The following is a 20,606-nucleotide window of genomic DNA, read 5'->3' on the forward strand; positions in this document are numbered from 1 at the left end:
CTTGGCCTGTTTCTCGCTTTATATGCGCTGAGATGATTTTTTCTTTACTGCTCTGACGTCAGTGGCGGGTCCGGGTGCAATTTCTTCTATAATTTAAGAATAGATTGTTTTCCTCGAGAAGCGGTTTTCTGCCTTACGGTCATTCACCGTTATTTGAAAAATAGGTGTTCAATTAGTGTAAGTTTTTTACAACCTCGTGTTTTTTAATTTTGCCTGTTTTTTATTTCGAAATGTTTTATGTTTTTGCTTTTTGAACCACATGTTTTCCATCAAATTGGCTGGTTGTTTATCCAATTGGGAAAAACTCGCCTTGCCATTGACCCGTTGGTCTTTCATTACGTTGTCAGATTTCTCTTTTAGTGTTTGGTCGGATTAATTGGATATATTATGTTTGGAAAATATGGACCATAAAAAAATTTTCCAATAACAATTTTCGATCAGTTTTTTACCGTGTTGCGTTGAAACATAAACAAACCAATAGCTAAGAAGTTTTTTCAAAAAAATGCCCTCCGAATTTGTGTACTGTAACTGAATTAGAACTAGGAACCCATTGGCACAGGCATGCAAACCACATGCTTGGCCCACAGTATTTTAAGTTTATGTCGAGGCTGGAGTTTCTGAAAAGTGACTGAAAGAATAAAACCACACAATAAGCGATTATGAATTTTGGGGTCTTGGGGGTAATATATGAACACTGATGAATTCATATTAAAACCACAGGTTTATAGTGTTAAGTTCAACAGAGCGAAACTCAGTCCTTTGCAAACAACCTTATATTTAAATCCCTATGTGATACCACGACTTTCCTGTATAACAAACCTATATTTCCTTTGTACTCGATATTGTACTTTAACAGCATCTGTTCACGCCAAATATTTCCCAATAACTACTTAACAGCCTACCATAAAATTACTATGTGAAAATACTAAAGCGGTTAATTTTGTTATTGTGAAAAACATATTTCTAACAAGCGGTGATAGTCAAGTTTATAGAGCTCTTCTGGCAAATGTAATTTTATTCCGACGTTTCGACGTCCTATAGTATAGGACGTCGAAACGTCGGAATAAAATTACATACTGTATAGGACCTATACAGTATACAGATCGTCTTCATCAGGGTAAAAAATCAGCGGTGATAATATTTTCAATAAATACGTTCGTTTCAAAGGTTTTAATTTTGTTCGCGTGGCATACAATCTGCTTGTTAAGGTTAATTTACAAATCAGTTACACCATTTATTACCATTTAGACAGAAAATCGTTGTTTTTTATGTAAATGAGGCATTTGACGTATATTGGCCGACAGAGCCCCCACATATTGGCCGACAGAGCCAATATCTTGATTGATCTTTAAACATCAATTCGTTTGTTGTTAACCTTCATCACAAACGAGTAGACGTAGAAATGTGTCGTGTCTGACGCTTTTGTATACGTAATATTGATTTTTGCCATGCAGTGTTTCCTGTATTGTGGAAAGGCGCGTCAGTGCATCGTCTTTTATTGATTAATATGGGTAAATTGGTCACCAGCTCAGTTGTTTTTTATTTCGATACGCTTACTAAAACAAAATCATGAGGTTTTAACAACATCGGTTCTAATCATTGCAACAAAGACTAAAACCAAATGTAAAATAAAATGGTTGATTTACCTTCACATCTGAGCTAAGCTTAGAACACATTTTTTTGAAAAAAAATTAACGAGATTTACAAATATATACAACATCAAATTTTAAAATGTATGCAAGTTGGCATTGACGAGGTAGATTGACAGTAACATGTAGGTTTAGTACCAACAGCGTGAGCGGCACATTGCGCAGCTGATCTTCATTTTGCGAAACTTCTTTCCTTTGTTTCTTCTTCGTTGCCGTCTCAAAAGTTTTCTTCTTTTTCGCAGCAGTTTGATGGTTGGCGTGTTTTCATTTTCTACACACAAGCTGTAGTTTAAGGCTAATTTGCGTTGTTCAAAGAATCAGGTGCGCAGAAGTAATACTCAAATAAGTAAGTTGAACAAAGTGTTAAATTAATGTTAGCAATACGAAAACTCTTGACTACATAAAAGGGTTGCTTACACTATGAGTTTCAAATTAAATTCGTAATTAATTGGCGCGTTGCACTTACATATCAAAAGATTACAACCCAACATTTGTGTATGAATCATTACAACGTTTTGACATATTTATGTTTTATAGACAAATATTAGCTTTGCTTGTACATTATTCTCAAACTTTACCCTTAAACTTATACTGTTCATAGTAACTGATAATAATCGTAAATTCTTTATTCCACTTCGGGATAAAACCCTTAAAGGTGTTGATTAACAAACAACAAACACTCGTATTAAATCGGCAAACATACATTTCTGACCAACTTACCTTGTTCTTCATCAATGCTCCGTTTGGAGAGAACGCCAGTGTGGCACGTTCTTGACAGTTGCTTTCTGCAGGGTAATCAAAATGTGGCTTTTAATTGAAGTTGAAAACTTTGTAATATGTTATCAAGTCGTTGGTTTACAGACACTTTTAGTGCAGTATTATAAAATTTGTTATCTCTACGTTACATTGTCAGTTGTCCAAAAAAAAAACTAATTACAAAGAACAAGTGTTTCAACACTTACCTTGTGAACACTCTTTTCTCGTACGGTTTGCTGCTTCTCAAACCACTTGGCTTGTTCTTCTTCCTTTGCCATTTTCCAGCGTTGCATGTCGCCACACAGATTATAAGCAATAGAACAGAAATCAAAGTCGCAAGTTTTAATACTGGCATTCCTAAAGCTCTGTGTTTTTCCTTACTAAACCGTTGATTTCTGATCGTCCTAACTTGGCGTTTGGAGTTAACTGACTTATATAACAGGGGCTGTTGTTTGGTTATGGTTTGTGGTTTTTTCACCCCTCATTAAAGCGTGTTTAATGAGCTCCGAAAAGACAACCTTTGAGCAGACAAAAACGATACGGTCGAGTCTAGCTTGTGATATGCTCGAAAAAATTGACATGAACTGGTCATTAGGAATAATCATTACGAACGGGAATAAGGTTTGGGAGTAAAACGGTGCACGTCAATTAGTAACAACGCATGTATATCTTGTTTTCTCGCGGGAGCCATTTTACAGCATTGCGACGTTAGGAATAAAACATTCCACAGGGGCACTTTTTAATTATAATCAGGGAATGTATAATTTTCAAACGATCCGTTTTTCCAAGCGGTTTGACTCTTTTCTACCTGAGTGGTTTGTTTCTGTCTAATACCAGCACCACGTAGTTTTGGTTTGCATTGGAATATTTTCGAAAAGTCCGGTTTTAATTTGTTTATCTGCATTTTTTCCCTAGATGTCCTTTAGAAGCATGTTCTGTTTAATTCGTTTTTCGATTATTCTGTTGCGCATCTTATATTGGTCTAAAAATAATAGGCAAACATTAGATTTGTTTGTTTGATCGTTTCCCTGAACATTTCTCTTTTGCTCATGCCTCTCGTTTATTATATTTTATGGATGATATCATTTGAATATAATTACTCCCGCCCTGTTGTAAATCTACGGAATACTTCCTGTTTTTAAGGTAACCGATGTATAGTTCTGATCGTTGTTTTTTTTGATAAGTTGCAATGTTTGAAAAGTTCGAATTTTAAAAGGGTAGTTGAAGGTTTGTAATATTAAAAATACGGAAAATCAGTTTCGAATTTATTTAAGTATTCAGGATCAATTGACGAAATCGGTTGTATCACCATATTTCCCAAGCAAAGTTACACCACGACTGTTCCTCAGCAACCCACATGTTTGTTTTTCCTTTAGCCGAACTAATTACCATAGAAGTCACAGGTTCTTTACGCTTACGAGTTTAACCGTTACGTAACGTACCTGGTCCTGCCGTGTACCGTTACTTTTTTTGTTTTACCCTTTTAAGTATTGAAAATCATGTGAATTGTGAACGATAGAATTCAGTGTCTAAATTATAGGGAAAATGTAAGAACATGAAAATAGAATTATTTTTTTCTTATTTCAGTAGGCCTACTTTATTTAATGTTTAGCAGTGGTATATTTGAAACTAATGTGATTCAAACGATGTTTTTAACTAATCCGAAACATTTGTGAGAAATGAGAATTCTGGTGCGATAATATAAAAAGAGGACTTTATGTGAAAAAAAGTATTAGGATATTTAGGCACGATTTTGAAATTTTTAGCATAGTTTACCTTCCTTGAAATACCCGGGACTTTGACTTCATTATTTGTCCCCCTGTAATCGAAACATGACCTCGTCTTGGTTTCTTCGGCGTTTACACAACCACGACCCTTGACAACTTCAACATTTGCTCCCATGTATTAATCACCACAGATCATGATTATGTCTGATAGGTAACACGTGCTTATCGAGAAAAATCAATAAAATAGCGCCTCGAATCGCACATTGATCTTTCCCGCTTGCTTTAGTCCGTGCTGTCACGCAACAGAAACATTGGTCCTGAAGTCTCTTTATCTTATGTTATAGGATAGGGCTTCCAAAAATTGCGGGATTCATGACAACGCCAAATCCCAACCTTGCTATTTCTTGCTAATATTAGAGTCATCCGTTGGAATAAAGTAGCGAAATGGGTCAAGCAAAATCTATATATTTTTTAATAATTTGTTGGTGTGTCACAAGCTTTGAAAGGGCCACTGGTGCAAAATAAATTGTTTTGTTTAGGGAATGGTAAAAATGGGTTTAATCTTTTGTTAGAGAATGTTTTTTTTAATCTTTGCGAACTGATCAACTTTTCGTAAACATTGCAAAACTTTACGGAAATTGCAGCTTATTTATAGGTCGGCTATGTATTTGAATAATTTGAGCATCAAATCTCGTAACAAACGATAAAGCGAGGGTTAAATAAACAGGGACAATTTTTTTGTCCAATATGTTTCTGAAAAGTTTGTTCTACCACACTTGGTTAATTAGTACAGTTGCGTAATTAACTGTCGTTTATAATAAAACCGCGAAAAGATTAGAGGAACCTTTACATAGCAAGAGTTCCTCCTGGTACTACATGTTAATTGTCGCAAAAGCAAAATTCAAATTAGGTGCGTCAAAGGATTGCAACAGATTGTTGGCTAATATTAACAGATTTTGTAATATGACCAAGTTTTATCTTTCTAGTGTGTAACAGTTGGCCTCCTAATCACTGCGGAGGTGTTATATGCCCTACCACTATACAAACTCGCACGAAATAGCTTACAAAACCTAATTCATGTTTACTGTAAACCTTCCCAACTTTGTTTGTTGAACATTTTTTATTTAAAGGTTTCCCGTTTGGCAAGATGGCGTTTAACCAGGATATATGGTTAATTTGGGTAAACATTAAGTCATATTTTTGATGTTTATGGTAGGAAACGTGTTGAAAAAACCGAACTGGCATCGTAAGGCGTAGGTGCGATTATCGGCTATTTTTTTTACCTACTGGTCTTTTTGGTAGAACTACTAACACAGGAACTCACAGCACGCAATTTAGTCCTTAACCTTATCCCACTCACTGTTTTTTTTGAAAAAAATAACTGCGCTCTTTACGCCATCTATCGACACTTAGCAAACCTTGTGTGCTGTAAGTTCCTGTGTTAGTAACTCTACCGGTCTTTTTACGACTCTTCGCTTTATAGTTGGTTTTACTTAAATTGTTCCGAGTACTTCCGATGGGCTGAGTGACAATGATAATTTGGTGGATATTTAACGTCTAATTAAGTTCTCGACAAATGTGTAATTTCCAAGATAACTTTGTTCGCCCATGTTCGTTTGGTCAGAACACGTGTTTGGAAATTTTGTATCATTAACTGACATTTCATCCTACATTTCTTTACTATCTGTTTTTGTCAATTGATTTCAGCAAAATGTTTGCTTTCTGTTGAGAATTTTATATTGATCAAATAAACACCAATAATTTGACCATTTAAAAGGAGAATTTTATAACACGTTTTTAAAGGGGGCCCATAGGCAACAAATGTGCAAAAAATATTGCTTTACAGTTCCGGCTATCTTGCGATATCGCATTGCTGGTTGCTACGTAGATTGGCTTGCACAAAATGCAGTTCTTTTTGCCTGTGCCCTGTTTTGTTGTCTCTTTTAGTCTTAATATGAGTTGCCCATTTTTCATTTTGAGATGGGATATGTTTTTTTTTATTCAGCAGCGCTCTGTGTGGTGCATTTTGTTACACTGTATTGCTATTTTTTGTAAAAAGCTGTTGGTCCAGTAATGTTTCAAATTCTGCATTGCTTTTGATCAAAATATTTTAGTTTTGTTCGGTTTGTAGCCAGACTTTTTTATTCCAATTTCAGTATTATGTTCAGTGACACCCCTGACTGTACAACAATTAGTCATCTTAGCATAACAAACACTCTGGTGGTTTTCTGCCAAATCTATTTTGATATCAATAGGTTTCAGGTGGCGTCATCACTTGCGCCTCTCACCAAAATTTTCATGCCACATATCATGCGTGCCCGTCAGTGACCTCCCGACGTACGATGACAAACATTTACTTTTCTGTGTTTAAATAGGTTGACATGTATGATTGATTTGTGGGAGAATCAATGTTTGCAGTTGCCTCACCGATAAATACTTATAATATGTGCATAGTACTTTTTTGTGGTGGAATATAGTACAGTTTGCGTTGAAATTAAATCCCTAAAGCAGCCGGTTGGAATGGGTTTTTGTGTAGGTTACGCGTTTTCGAACGATAAGTGCTATTTTCACCTACACCCAGTGCCAGATCTATCAAAAAGTGTCTTTTCACCACTATTCCAAGAAAATCATTATTTAACAATTCATTTTGAAATAAAATTACAAACCGCTGGACTAGTATGCAATTTATGTGAGATCGACTATCAGCTGTTTTGGCTTATTCTCCTTTGGTATAGCTATGGGGTTGTTAGCAAAACTGAATCCATTATCACGTAGCTTACACCAGTGGTCGGCAACCGCCGGTCCGCGAGGAGTTCGTTACCGGGCCGTATACTTTTTTAGGTTAATGCTATACAACATTTTGCCCATGTATCCCGGGGGATAAACTTACTTTGGCGTTTTCATTGCTAAATATTTGTAATTATGGGTCCCCTTCTATGAAGGGGACACATATTGTTTTTGTCCGTATTTTTTTTCTTTTTTCTGTCTAACGCTGGTTTGTTAAACGCGTTTGGTCAAGAATGAGTGCTCCAAATTTATTAAAATTTGGACAGATGTTACATATTAATCCAAATTTGATCATCCTGAAGTTTGACCCCGAATGACCCAGCGGTTCACCCACAGGCCCCCAAAACGTAAATTTTTTAAAACGGCTGTACTGACTAAAGTACATCATCTAGGAGTTATGTGCTCTGTTGGTTGGTGCAATGTCAGTTTTTCTAAAGAATTTTCTAACTTTTATCTGGATTTACCCATTTTTACCCCTTAAACCCCGAAATATTCGTTTCTGTCTAACGCTGGTTTGTCAAACGCGTTTGGTCAAGAAAGAATGCTTTAAATTTATTCAAATTTACACAGATGTTAGCTATCGTTTTAAACCTGATCCTCTTAAAGTTTGACCCCAAATGACCTAGCGGTTCACCCACAAGCCCCCAAAACGTAAATTTTTTAAACGGCTGTTTTCTAAAGAATTTTCTAACTGTTATCTGGATTTACCCAATTTTAACCCTTAAACCCCGAAATATTCGTTTCTGTCTAACGCTGGTTTGTCAAACGCGTTTGGTCAAGAAAGAATGCTTTAAATTTATTCAAATTTACACAGATGTTAGCTATCGTTTTAAACCTGATCCTCTTAAAGTTTGCCCCCAAATGACCTAGCGGTTCACCCACAAGCCCCCAAAACGTAATTTTTTTTAAAACGGCTGTACTGACTAAACTACATGATCTAAGAGTTTCATGCTTTGTTGGTTGGTGCAATGTAAAGTATTCTAAATAATTTTCTGATTTTTTATTGGATTTACCCATTTTTACCCCTTTAACCCCGAAATAATTGCCACCCCTTAAATCCCGAAATAATCTTTTTTGGTTTTAGGCCAGAAATACAAGCCCTAATGTGCTGAAATTTGAAGCATTTGTTTGCAGTGGTTTACTCGTTTAGTATTCAAAAATTTGCCTTAATCGGCCAAATAATGACTTTCACAGCCCATAGTTCGTGTACACTGTCAGTCAGACAGAAGTCCCAAGGGAGTCATTCACTGGTTTACGATTAAAACGGTTTTGTGCAGAGCGGGAGGGATCAGCTTGACGTCCGGACAGACGTTTTAAGAGACAGTCTTTTCGGTGATTAGAAATCAGCTGTGTGTTTTTTTGTCCTTAAGAATCTAAAAATCACCGCAACATTTGTTTACCGTAAATCCGCACAAACATGCGTGTGGGGACCCATTAGTTTTTGTTTACAAAAACAATCATATGTGTAGATCAAATGATGTGTATAGTAAATTGGTAAATATCGTATAGGATATATAAAATGGAAGTATATCAGAAAGCCACCCTTCTAGTTTTTTTTTTTTTTTTTGAAGACCGGTCCGCGATAAAATTTCAGTTTCATAAACGGTCCGCAGTGCAAAAAAGGTTGCCTGGCTTACATCATTTATTACAATACAAACAAATACGCATCAAAGTATACAAAATTTATTAATAAATAAACGAAATGCAATAACAGATAAACATGCAAAAAAAAACTTGAAACAAAAAATTAAAAGAAGTTTTAGACACTTATAACGAGTATAAAAAAGGTAAAATAAAAAGTAAAAAAGGTTTGTTTTAAATGGCGAGAGCTAAACATAGTGTAATGTAAATTAAATTTTTATAAGTTTAGTTCCAGCAACGTGAACGACACAAAACGCATCCAATTTTAATTTTTCGGATAATTTTCTTTCCTCTGTGGCGTCGTCCTCGTCTTGCCATTCTTCGATTTCTTTGTGATCTTGTTGTTGGCGTGCTTTTAATTTCTACACAGGAAAGTACAAAGTGTTATACAGACTGACTTGCACAAAAGTTTTAAAAATTTAAAGTCAAAAAGATCGCGGATGTGGATACTTACTTCAACGTTTTAACATATACTACAAAAGCCCAACCGGCATGACTTAACCTACCTTGTTCGTCATCGATGCTGCGTTTGAATAAAATACCGGGATGACATCTGTTCGCTATTAACTGACATTTCATCTTGAGTATGAATCCACATCCTTCGCTGAATGTTTTGGTCAGCTGCTTTCTATAATAAAAAACAAACAGTTTAAGACCAATGTATTTTTTACACACAACATTTGATGTTGGATTTTTTAAGGATGTTACTGCCAGGTGCGTGGAATGACATTATGACACATTTTTTCCTTATTTAGTCGTAAGAAGTATGTCATGTATCAAGAACACTTACCGTGTAAACACATTGTTCCTGTTTGATGTAATTCCACTTCTTTGTACTAAACCAACCGGTTTGTTCCTTTTTCGGAAACGCCTTCCTGCATTACAAGTTTCAACGCAGAGTAGCAGAAACAACACACACAACACAATTGTAACTTTTGACTTGAACATGTTCGTTCGTTGGTTTCTGTCTTCGTTGTGTTCTTGATGTAATATCGCTTTGGTTTGACTTTCATGAGGTGTGTACAATCTTTTATACCAGGCTCGTTTGTTTGCTTCATGACGTCAAGTCGGTTTCTGTGCAAACCTTTCTTAAATGAAAGCAAATCAGTCAACTCATTAGAGATCCGATTTAGCAACAGTAGATAAAATTAGCTTTGTGCACACATATGTTTATTTATATTTATTGCTCAAGCGTAAGGCCCCTTGTAAATTGAAAAAAAAAGTCATGGCTAATTGTTATTTGAAACAAATATAATAAAACAACTAATATCAGTTGCGGCTAATTAGGATATCAAACTAGAAATAGATTGTGCACCACTATTATGATTTTGAAAGGAGTTGCAGTTAGCCATCATGGCAATATTATGTTCAAAAATTGCTGATTGGTTTACTTGAAAGTTCTAATTTCTAGTAAACTGTTGATTTTTTTCCAAACGTTTTGAGGTACTTTGTGTTAATATCATCCACGACATTTTTTTCGTGCTGTTAATATCCATTGTACGTTCTACATAAACAATATTCAATTTGTCGTTGTTCTGTTTGATCAATCTTTGCTGAGTTAGTTTTCTGAAATTACAAATTTCACTTTCCATACTTTTTATTTTCACCAACAGGGATATGATTGGACGCGGAGTTTCGGTAGTTTTCATGTATTGTGTGCTTTGAAAGAGGTAACCTCATTAGGCTAATATTTATCTTTAAAACACACAAAATTATGACCTTGGTTGGCTGCGGTTGTTTACCATATGTTGTACCGTTCGGTCCCAGCAAGTTCGATCTCTGTTCTGTTTCTTTCAAATTTCTGGTTTTAACCGTTTTTATTTTAATTAAATGGTACTTCAAATTAAAGCAGCTTGTAATCCTACATAAACATTTCCTTCTTGAAGATTAGGTTTTCGCTTTTGACGTTTTGCTCGTTGTATTTGTTGGTTTGCATAGGTTGGCTAATATCATTGCACTTCATTATCGAAGTTTTAAGTATAGTGTTCTAATTTATTGCGTCCAATGGAAGTAAGAAACACGTTACTTGATCAATGATGTTCGCAAACATGATTTTCCAAGGCTCATTGTTGTTACTTTAACATTCCAAATTATCTATTGTTTACATGAGTGATATTGTGTCCAAAAATTTAGTACTGCAGCAGTGGCTCCACAAAAAGATCAGATTGGGAAACAGGCCAAAGTTTCAAGTGTTTAATGTTCAGTTACAACGTTGTAGTTTTGCAGAAACTGAAGTTGTACTTTGATGACACTTGTTTTCAACACATAATCTTAAAGTTGACATCTTAACTGAGTGGTGATTAGCGCCAAAACTTGGCAATGTACCAGTCGCTCCAGAAAAAGACCAGATGGATCAATAAAGTTGACATCTTAACTTAGTGGTGATTAGCGCAAAAACTTGGCAATGTACCAGTCGCTCGAGAAAAAAAAAACAAATGGAGAAACAGGCGAAAGTTTTGAGTAATTGGATTCGGTTAAAACTAGTTATTTTTAAGTGGGCATGTGATATTAAATTCTTATGTATAATGGTTATATTAAAAGCTTGCATAAAAAATGTTTAATATTCAATTGTAACGTTGTGGTTTTGCAGGAACTGAATTTGACCTTTGAAGATATTTATTTTCAACATCTAATTTTACAGTTGAATGCAAAAAAGCAGTTGTCTTTTGTGTTTTATTGCGATAAACAACACCACTTGAAAACACCAACAAATAAATAGAACTTAAATAACAAGTAAACGTAAAAATGCCAAAAATATATGAAACAATCTCCGCAATAGGTTCGCATTTGCAAAACAGCTATAAAAAGGTAAAAACGATTGCACAAACAACATAGTTCGCAAAGAATATAGAAAAGTATAAAAAAGATTTGTTTTGATCATGAGGTATAAAAACGAGTACAATATAAAATCAAGTTTAGAGGTTTAGTTCCAGCAACGTGAACGACACAAAACGCATCCGACTTTAACTTTGCGGATAATTTTCTTTCCTCTGTGACGTCGTCTTCTCGCCATTCTTCGATTTCTTTGTAGTCTTGTTGTTGGCGTGCTTTCAATTTCTACGCGAAAGTACAAAAAATGAACTTACTGAGTAAAAAAATTGTTTTCAAAAAATTAAAACAAAGCACAAAGCAACAACTACAAAATGCAATAATATGTTGGTTTAACCACCTTGTTCATCATCGATGCTTCGTTTGGATAAAACACCAGTATGACATCTGTTTGCTATTAACTGACATTTCATCTTGAGTATAAATCCACATCCCTCGCTGAATGTTTTGGTCAGCTGCTTTCTACAATAAAAAACAAACAGTTTATGGCCAATGCAATTTTTTTGACACACAACATTTGATGTTAAATGTTTAAGTTTGTTGTTGTCAGATGTTATAATAATTTCCAGAATACTAGTGCACCGGTATGACATCTGGACTCATTTTGATGTTATTTTTTTATTTGTGTTTAAAAAGTGTGTATTGTTTCAAAAACACTTACCGTGTAAACACATTGTTCCTGTTTGGCATTCCACTTCTTTGTACTAAACCAGCCGGCTTGTTTCTTTTTCTGAAACGCCTTCCTGCATTACAAGTTTTAACGCAGAGTAGCAGAAACAACACACACAACACAATTGTGATTTTTGACATCTTTATCCGTATTCTACTATCTTCGTTGTGTTCTTGGTATGATATCGCTTTGGTTTGGCTTACATAAGCTGGGTGCAGTCTTTTTGTACCAGGTTCGTTTGTTTGCTTCATGACGTCAAGGTGGTTTCTGCGCAAACCTTTCTTAAATGAAAGCAAATCAGGCAACTCATTAGACATCCGATTTAGCCACATTAGATAAAATTAGCTTTGTGCAAACATATGTTTATTTATATTTATTGCTCAAGCGTAAGGCCCCTTGTAAATTGAAAAAAAGCCATGGCTAATTGTTATTTGAAGCAAATATAATGATAAAACTAATATCAGTTGCGGCTAATTAGGATATCAAACAAAAAATAGATTGTGTCCCACTATTATGATTTTGAAAGCAGTAAGTCGTCCATTGAATTTGCAGTTAGCTATCATGGCAAAAATTTTAAAAATTGTTGATTGGTTTACTTGAAAGTTTTAATTTCCAGTAAACTGTTGATTTTTTTCAATTTGTCATTGTTCTGTTTGATCAATCTTTGCTAAATTAGTTTTCTGAAATTAGAAATTTTACTCTCCATCTTTTCTATTTTCAGCAACAGGAATATGATTGGATGCGAATCTTCCGTAATTTTCATATATTGTGTGCTTCGGAAGCGGTAACCTCGCTAGGCCAATATTTACCTTCTTAACATACCTGAACTATGACCTTGATTGGCTGCGATTGTCAACCATATGTTGTGCCGTTCAGTCCCAGCAAGTTCGATCTATGTCACTGTGCTGTTACGTTTTAATTTATGGAAACCAGTGGTTCTCAACTCATTTCATGCCATGGACCACTTGTCCAGTAAAAATAATATCGTGGACCATTCCATTTTTAGCAAGATTGAAGTAAGCATACGCAACAAGCATTTTGGCTTGAAACATAACCTCTTCAAAATCGATTTTTTTTAAAATGGGGTAAAATTATTAACTATTTTGACGTTCTTTATATAATATGCAAACATTTCCAGTTTAGCACCAAATTCAGTAGACGTTCTGTGGACCACCTAAAAAGTCATCATGGATCACCAGTGGTCCATGGACCAGCAATTGAGAACCACTGGTTTAAACTGTTTTTATTTTAATTAAATGGTAGTTCAAATTAAAGCAGCTTGTAATCCTACATAAACATTTCCTTCTTGAAGATTAGGTTTTCGCTTTTGACGTTTTGCTCGTTGTATTTGTTGGTTTGGATAGGTTGGCTAATATCATTGCACTTCATTATCGAAGTTTTAAGTATAGCGTTCCAATTTATTGCCTCCAAAGGAAGTAAGAAACACGTTACTTGATCAATGATGTTCGCAAACATGATTTCCCAAGGTTCAGTGTTGTTACGTTAACATTCCAAATTATCTTTTGTTTACATGAGTGATATTGTGTCCAACAATTTAGTACTTCCGCAGTGGCTCCACAAAAAGATCACATTGGGAAACATTGATATTGAATTGTTATCCACAAATCAAACTTTCGAGTGTTTAATGTTCAGTTGCAACGTTGTAGGTTTGCAGAAACTGAAGTTGTACTTTGAAGACACTTGTTTTCAACACATAATCTTAAAGTTGACATCTTAACTGAGTGGTGATTAGCGCCAAAACTTGGCAATGTACCAGTCGCTCCAGAAAAAGACCAGATGGATCAATAAAGTTGACATCTTAACTTAGTGGTGATTAGCGCAAAAACTTGGCAATGTACCAGTCGCTCGAGAAAAAAAAACAAATGGAGAAACAGGCGAAAGTTTTGAGTAATTGGATTCGGTTAAAACTAGTTATTTTTAAGTGGGCATGTGATATTAAATTCTTATGTATAATGGTTATATTAAAAGCTTGCATAAAAAATGTTTAATATTCAATTGTAACGTTGTGGTTTTGCAGGAACTGAATTTGTCCTTCGAAGATATTTATTTTCAATATCTAATTTTACAGTTGAAGGTAAAAAAGCAGTTGTCTTTTGTGTTTTATTGCGATAAACAACACCACTTGAAAACACCAACAAATAAATAGAACTTACATAACAAGTCAACGTAAAAATGCCAAAAATATATGAAAAAATCTCCGCAATAAGTTCGCATTTGCAAAACAGCTATAAAAAGGTAAAAACTATTGCACAAACAACATAGTTCGCAAAGAATATAGAAAAGTATAAAAAAGATTTGTTTTGATCATGAGGTATAAAAACGAGTACAATATAAAATCAAGTTTAGAGGTTTAGTTCCAGCAACGTGAACGGCACAAAACGCATCCGACTTTAACTTTGCGGATAATTTTCTTTCCTCTGTGGCGTCGTCGTCTCGCCATTCTTCGATTTCTTTGTAGTCTTGTTGTTGGCGTGCTTTCAATTTCTGCGCGAAAGTACAAACAATGAACTTACTGACTAAAAAATTGTTTTCAAAAAATTAAAACAAAGCACAAAGCAACAACTACAAAATGCAATAATATGTTGGCTTAACCCACCTTGTTCATCATCGATGCTTCGTTTGGATAAAACACCAGTATGAAATCTGTTTGCTATTAACTAACATTTCATCTTGAGTATAAATCCACATCCCTCGCTGAATGTTTTGGTCAGCTGCTTTCTACAATTAAAAACAGTTTAAGACTAATGTAAGTTTTTTTGGACCCAACATTTGATGTTGGATTCATATTTAAAGATTGTTGCTTCAGGGTGTATTGATAATTTCCGAAATACTATTGCATTGGTATGTCATTTGGACTCATTTCTATAAACGCTTACCGTGTAAACACATTGCTCCTGTTTGGCATTCCACTTCTTTGTACTAAACCAACCGGTTTGTTCCTTTTTCGAAAACGCCTTCCTGCATTACAAGTTTCAACGCAGAGTAGCAGAAACAACACACTCAACAGAACTGTAACTTTTGACTTGCACATCTTTATTCGTACTGCACTGTCTTCGTTGTGTTCTTGGTATGATATCACTTTGGTTTGACTTTCATGAGCTGGGTGCAGTCTTTTATACGAGACTCGTTTGTTTGCTTCGTGACGTCAAGGTGGTTTCTATGCAAACCTTTGTTAAATGAAAGCAAATCAGGCAACTCAATAGAGATGCGATTTAGCTACCTTAGTTAAAATTAGCTTTGCCCAAACACAGGTTTATTTATATTTATTGCTCACGCGTAAGGCCCCTTTGAGAGTGGAAAAATGTAATAGCTAATTATTATTTGAAGCAAATATAATGGGGCAATATCAGTTGCGGCTAGTTAAGATAGTAAATCAAAAATAGGATTTGTTGCACCATAAGGATTTTGAATACAGTTAATCGTCTAACCGTTAGTGGTTCTCAACCGGGGGTCCGCGGAAGTATTTATTTTTAATTATCTGATTCTTTTATGGAACGGTTGTGACCTATTTAGTGTTGATATCACAAATGACATTTTTTATTCGAATAATATTTATACACGTCCTACTTTAGCGGTGACCAATCATTGTTGTGGCGCAATGGTGCATAATAATTGGTGCACCAAGTTAATTTTGTTAGACATAGTTCGAGTTAACTTCTCTTTCCTGAGGGTTATTTTCCTGAAACAGCAAATTTCACTTTTTAATTTATTATTTTCAGCAACAGGTTTATGGTTGGATATCGTCAGTAGTTTTCATGTATAGTGTGCTTCAAAAGCCGTAACCTCGCTAGGCCATTATTTACCTTCTTAACATACCTGAACTATGACCTTGGTTGGCTGCGGTTGTTAACCATATGTTATGCCGTTCAGTATCAGCAAATTCAATATGTCCCTGTGCTGTTGCTTTGTGCTTCATGGCCCAACTTTTTTTTTTTTAATTTAATGGTACTTCAAATAAAAAAAGCTTTGACTTTATTCAAATATTTCCTACTTGCAGATTCATTTTTCGTTTGTTTTGCGTTTTGCTAGTTGCGTTTGTTGGCTGGATACGATCACTGATGTCGTTTATCAAGAAGTCTTAAGTATTGAGTTTTAATATATTGCCTCCAATTGGCGTGCAAAACATTTAACCACGATAATCGTGACACACAATGGTTAAGTGTTGTTACTACAATGTTCCAAATTATTTTGTTATTTAACTCAGTGATGATTTGTGCAGCAGTAGCTCTAGCAAAAGATCAGATAGAGAACCAGGCGAAAGTTTCGAGTGTTTGTTTCGGTTGCAACTAGTTATTTTTAAGTGGGCATATGATATTGAATTGTTATCTACAATGATCAAATTAAAAGCTTACATAAACAAAACAAAAATCAGACTTTCAAGTATTTAATGTTCAGTCTCAACGTTTTGGTTTGGTTAGAACTGAAGTTGTCCTTTAAAGACAAATTCTTACAAATTGTTTTAATTTAATTTTGTAGGTGACATCCGTTTATTGGATGTATTCGAATCTAATAACTTTTGGTAAGTTTATTGAACGCAAACAAAAGCAGTTTTTTGTGTTTTATTACGATAAAGAACACCACTTGAAAAGGTACCAACAATCTAACGAACTTAAATAAAAAAGAAACAAGTACAACAACGAAAAATAAAAATAAGACAAACACTGTACGTTGTTCGCATTCGCAAAATGACTATAAAAAGGTAAAATAATTGCACAAATACGACAATTCACTATAAATATAAAAGTATAAAAAATGTATTGTGTTTTGATCATGAGGTTTGAAAAACGAGAAAAAGTAAATAAGCTTCGGAGGTTTAGTTCCAGCAACGTGAACGACACAAAACGCATCCAACTTTGACTTTTCGGACAATTTTCTTTCCTCTGTGGCGTCGTCGTCTCGCCATTCTTCGATTTCTTTGTGATCTTGTTGTTGTCGTGCTTTCAATTGCTACGCATGAAAGTACAAAGTGTTAAACATACTGACCGAAAATTGTTTTAAAAATTAAAACTAAGCACCAAGAAACGATTACAAATTGCAACCACATGTTAATTTAACCCACCTTGTCCATCGTCGATGCTGCGTTTGGATAAAACACCAGTATGACATCTGTTCGCTATTAACTGACATTTCATCTTGAGTATAAATCCACATCCCTCGCTGAATGTTTTGGTCAGCTGCTTGCTACAATGAAAAAAAAAACAGTTTGAACCTAGTGCAAACTGAATAGTTTCCATTTTGTGAGACCCAACACTTTGCTACCAGATGTACTAATAATTTCCCTGATACTATATCACTGGAATCACATTGGGACGCATTTTTTACATGTTCATCTTTTTTAAGTAAGTTGTCCTAATAAGGTTTGTCATGTTTCAAAAACACTTACCGTGTAAACACATTGTTCCTGTTTGATGTAATTCCACTTCTTTGTACTAAACCAGCCGGTTTGTTCCTTTTTCGGAAACGCCTTCCTGCATTACAAGTTTCAACGCAGAGTAGCAGAAACAACACACACAACACAATTGTAACTTTTGACTTGGACATCTTTATTCGTACTGCACTGTCTTTGTTGTGTTCTTGGTGTGATATCACTTTGGTTTGGCTTTCATGAGCTGGGTGCAGTCTTTTATACGAGTCTCGTTTGTTTGCTTCATAACGTCATTGTGGTTTCTGTGCAAACCTTTGTTAAATGAAAACAAATCAGGCAACTCATTAGAGATGCGATTTAGCAACATTAGATAAATTTAGCTTCGTGTACACATAGGTTTATATTTATACCTCAAGGAAAAGGCACAGTTTCAGATGGTCAACAAAGAAGGTTAAAAATATAGTTGCGCAACAGAGCTTTCGAAAGCAGTTTTGCGTTCTTTAATTTGCTGGTAGCATATGTAACAATGACTCACTGAACACTGTTATGACGGTTTATTGAATCATTTAATTCCTAATCAACATTTATCAAACAGTCGGTTTTCGCAGCTGTCGTTGGCTTATTCAAATACTGATAATGGCTATGAAAAAGTAGTTTATTTGCCTCTTTTGTTTATTTGTTAATTTGCATACATTTAAAAAATGTTTTTGCTCTTCAAGTTATGTTTGATGCTATTTAAATTCAGATAACTTTCTATGTCAGCGTTAACAAACACTTAATTATTTTTTTGTTTAACTCCTTGCAGAGACGGTTTTCCAGAAATGGCCAATCTTTCTTTTCAGTTTTGCAATTTTCAACCTGTTTATAATTGGATTTAAATTTTCAGGGGCTTTCTCATTTGAAAACAGTAAACTAACTAGGCAAACATTTTCCTATTAAACATACACGGACCATGACCTTGTTTGAGGGCGGTTGTAAACCATATGTTGTACCCTTTAGTCCCGGAAGTTCGACTGTGCTGTCGCTTTCGTGTTTCTAGATTTTAAGTGTTTTGTAGACGTTAATGACATTGATCATTCCCTTCGAGATCTACTTCCGTTTTGGGGGTTTTAGGTTTTAGTTGTGATTTTGATCTGAATAGTATGTCAGAGTTATGTTCGTTTTACTATCTCTTTTTTACCAATTTTTCATATGCCATCCAAGATAAGGTTTGAAACATTTCGCAAACATGTGTCAGGGAGCAACATTATTTGCAATTATCGAAAACATGATTAGAGTCACAACAGCGTATTTTTGGTTGACAAAATACATTTATACTATGAAACTTTATTTAGCAATTTTGCGCTACACTTTTCTATCAGATCGAACCGATCAGGGTTTTATGTAATCTCCACATGTGTTTGTTTTTCGAGTGTTTGTTTCGGTTGCAACTAGTTATTTTTAAGTGGGCATATGATATTGAATTGTTATCTACAATGATCAAATTAAAAGCTTACATAAACAAAACAAAAATCAGACTTTCAAGTATTTAATGTTCAGTCTCAACGTTTTGGTTTGGTTAGAACTGAAGTTGTCCTTTAAAGACAAATTCTCACAAATTGTTTTAATTTAATTTTGTAGGTGACATCCGTTTATTTGATGTATTCGAATCTAATAACTTTTGGTAAGTTTATTGAACGCAAACAAAAGCAGTTTTTTGTGTTTTATTACGATAAAGAACACCACTTGAAAAGGTACCAACAATCTAACGAACTTAAATAAAAAAGAAACAAGTACAACAACGAAAAATAAAAATAAGACAAACACTGTACGTTGTTCGCATTCGCAAAATGACTATAAAAAGGTAAAATAATTGCACAAATACGACAATTCACTATAAATATAAAAGTATAAAAAATGTATTGTGTTTTGATCATGAGGTTTGAAAAACGAGAAAAAGTAAATAAGCTTCGGAGGTTTAGTTCCAGCAACGTGAACGACACAAAACGCATCCAACTTTGACTTTTCGGACAATTTTCTTTCCTCTGTGGCGTCGTCGTCTCGCCATTCTTCGATTTCTTTGTGATCTTGTTGTTGTCGTGCTTTCAATTGCTACGCATGAAAGTACAAAGTGTTAAACATACTGACCGAAAATTGTTTTAAAAATTAAAACTAAGCACCAAGAAACGATTACAAATTGCAACCACATGTTAATTTAACCCACCTTGTCCATCGTCGATGCTGCGTTTGGATAAAACACCAGTATGACATCTGTTCGCTATTAACTGACATTTCATCTTGAGTATAAATCCACATCCCTCGCTGAATGTTTTGGTCAGCTGCTTGCTACAATGAAAAAAAAAACAGTTTGAACCTAGTGCAAACTGAATAGTTTCCATTTTGTGAGACCCAACACTTTGCTACCAGATGTACTAATAATTTCCCTGATACTATATCACTGGAATCACATTGGGACGCATTTTTTACATGTTCATCTTTTTTAAGTAAGTTGTCCTAATAAGGTTTGTCATGTTTCAAAAACACTTACCGTGTAAACACATTGTTCCTGTTTGATGTAATTCCACTTCTTTGTACTAAACCAGCCGGTTTGTTCCTTTTTCGGAAACGCCTTCCTGCATTACAAGTTTCAACGCAGAGTAGCAGAAACAACACACACAACACAATTGTAACTTTTGACTTGGACATCTTTATTCGTACTGCACTGTCTTTGTTGTGTTCTTGGTGTGATATCACTTTGGTTTGGCTTTCATGAGCTGGGTGCAGTCTTTTATACGAGTCTCGTTTGTTTGCTTCATAACGTCATTGTGGTTTCTGTGCAAACCTTTGTTAAATGAAAACAAATCAGGCAACTCATTAGAGATGCGATTTAGCAACATTAGATAAATTTAGCTTCGTGTACACATAGGTTTATATTTATACCTCAAGGAAAAGGCACAGTTTCAGATGGTCAACAAAGAAGGTTAAAAATATAGTTGCACAACAGAGCTTTCGAAAGCAGTTTTGCGTTCTTTAATTTGCTGGTAGCATATGTAACAATGACTCACTGAACACTGTTATGACGGTTTATTGAATCATTTAATTCCTAATCAACATTTATCAAACAGTCGGTTTTCGCAGCTGTCGTTGGCTTATTCAAATACTGATAATGGCTATGAAAAAGT

The 20,606-nt window shown here is 34.8% G+C and overlaps 2 protein-coding genes across 2 annotated transcripts in view; one reads left to right on the forward strand and one right to left on the reverse strand.

The window, feature by feature from the left end:
- LOC145214504 (inter-alpha-trypsin inhibitor heavy chain H3-like) overlaps positions 1-20,606 on the forward strand; it is an 88,391-nt gene that overhangs the window by 46,485 nt on the left and 21,300 nt on the right. The window lies entirely within an intron of this gene.
- Positions 1,720-2,936, reverse strand: LOC145214531 (uncharacterized). Its single transcript, XM_080083083.1, has 3 exons — positions 2,612-2,936; positions 2,370-2,434; positions 1,720-1,920 (listed from the first exon to the last, which is right to left on the reverse strand). The coding sequence occupies exons 1-3, from the start codon at positions 2,758-2,760 to the stop codon at positions 1,781-1,783; spliced, it is 354 nt and encodes a 117-aa protein (XP_079939209.1). The 5' UTR covers positions 2,761-2,936; the 3' UTR covers positions 1,720-1,780.

The sequence above is a fragment of the Phallusia mammillata genome, chromosome 1, assembly GCF_965637545.1.
Source record: "Phallusia mammillata chromosome 1, kaPhaMamm4.hap1.1, whole genome shotgun sequence".
NCBI lineage: Eukaryota > Metazoa > Chordata > Ascidiacea > Phlebobranchia > Ascidiidae > Phallusia > Phallusia mammillata.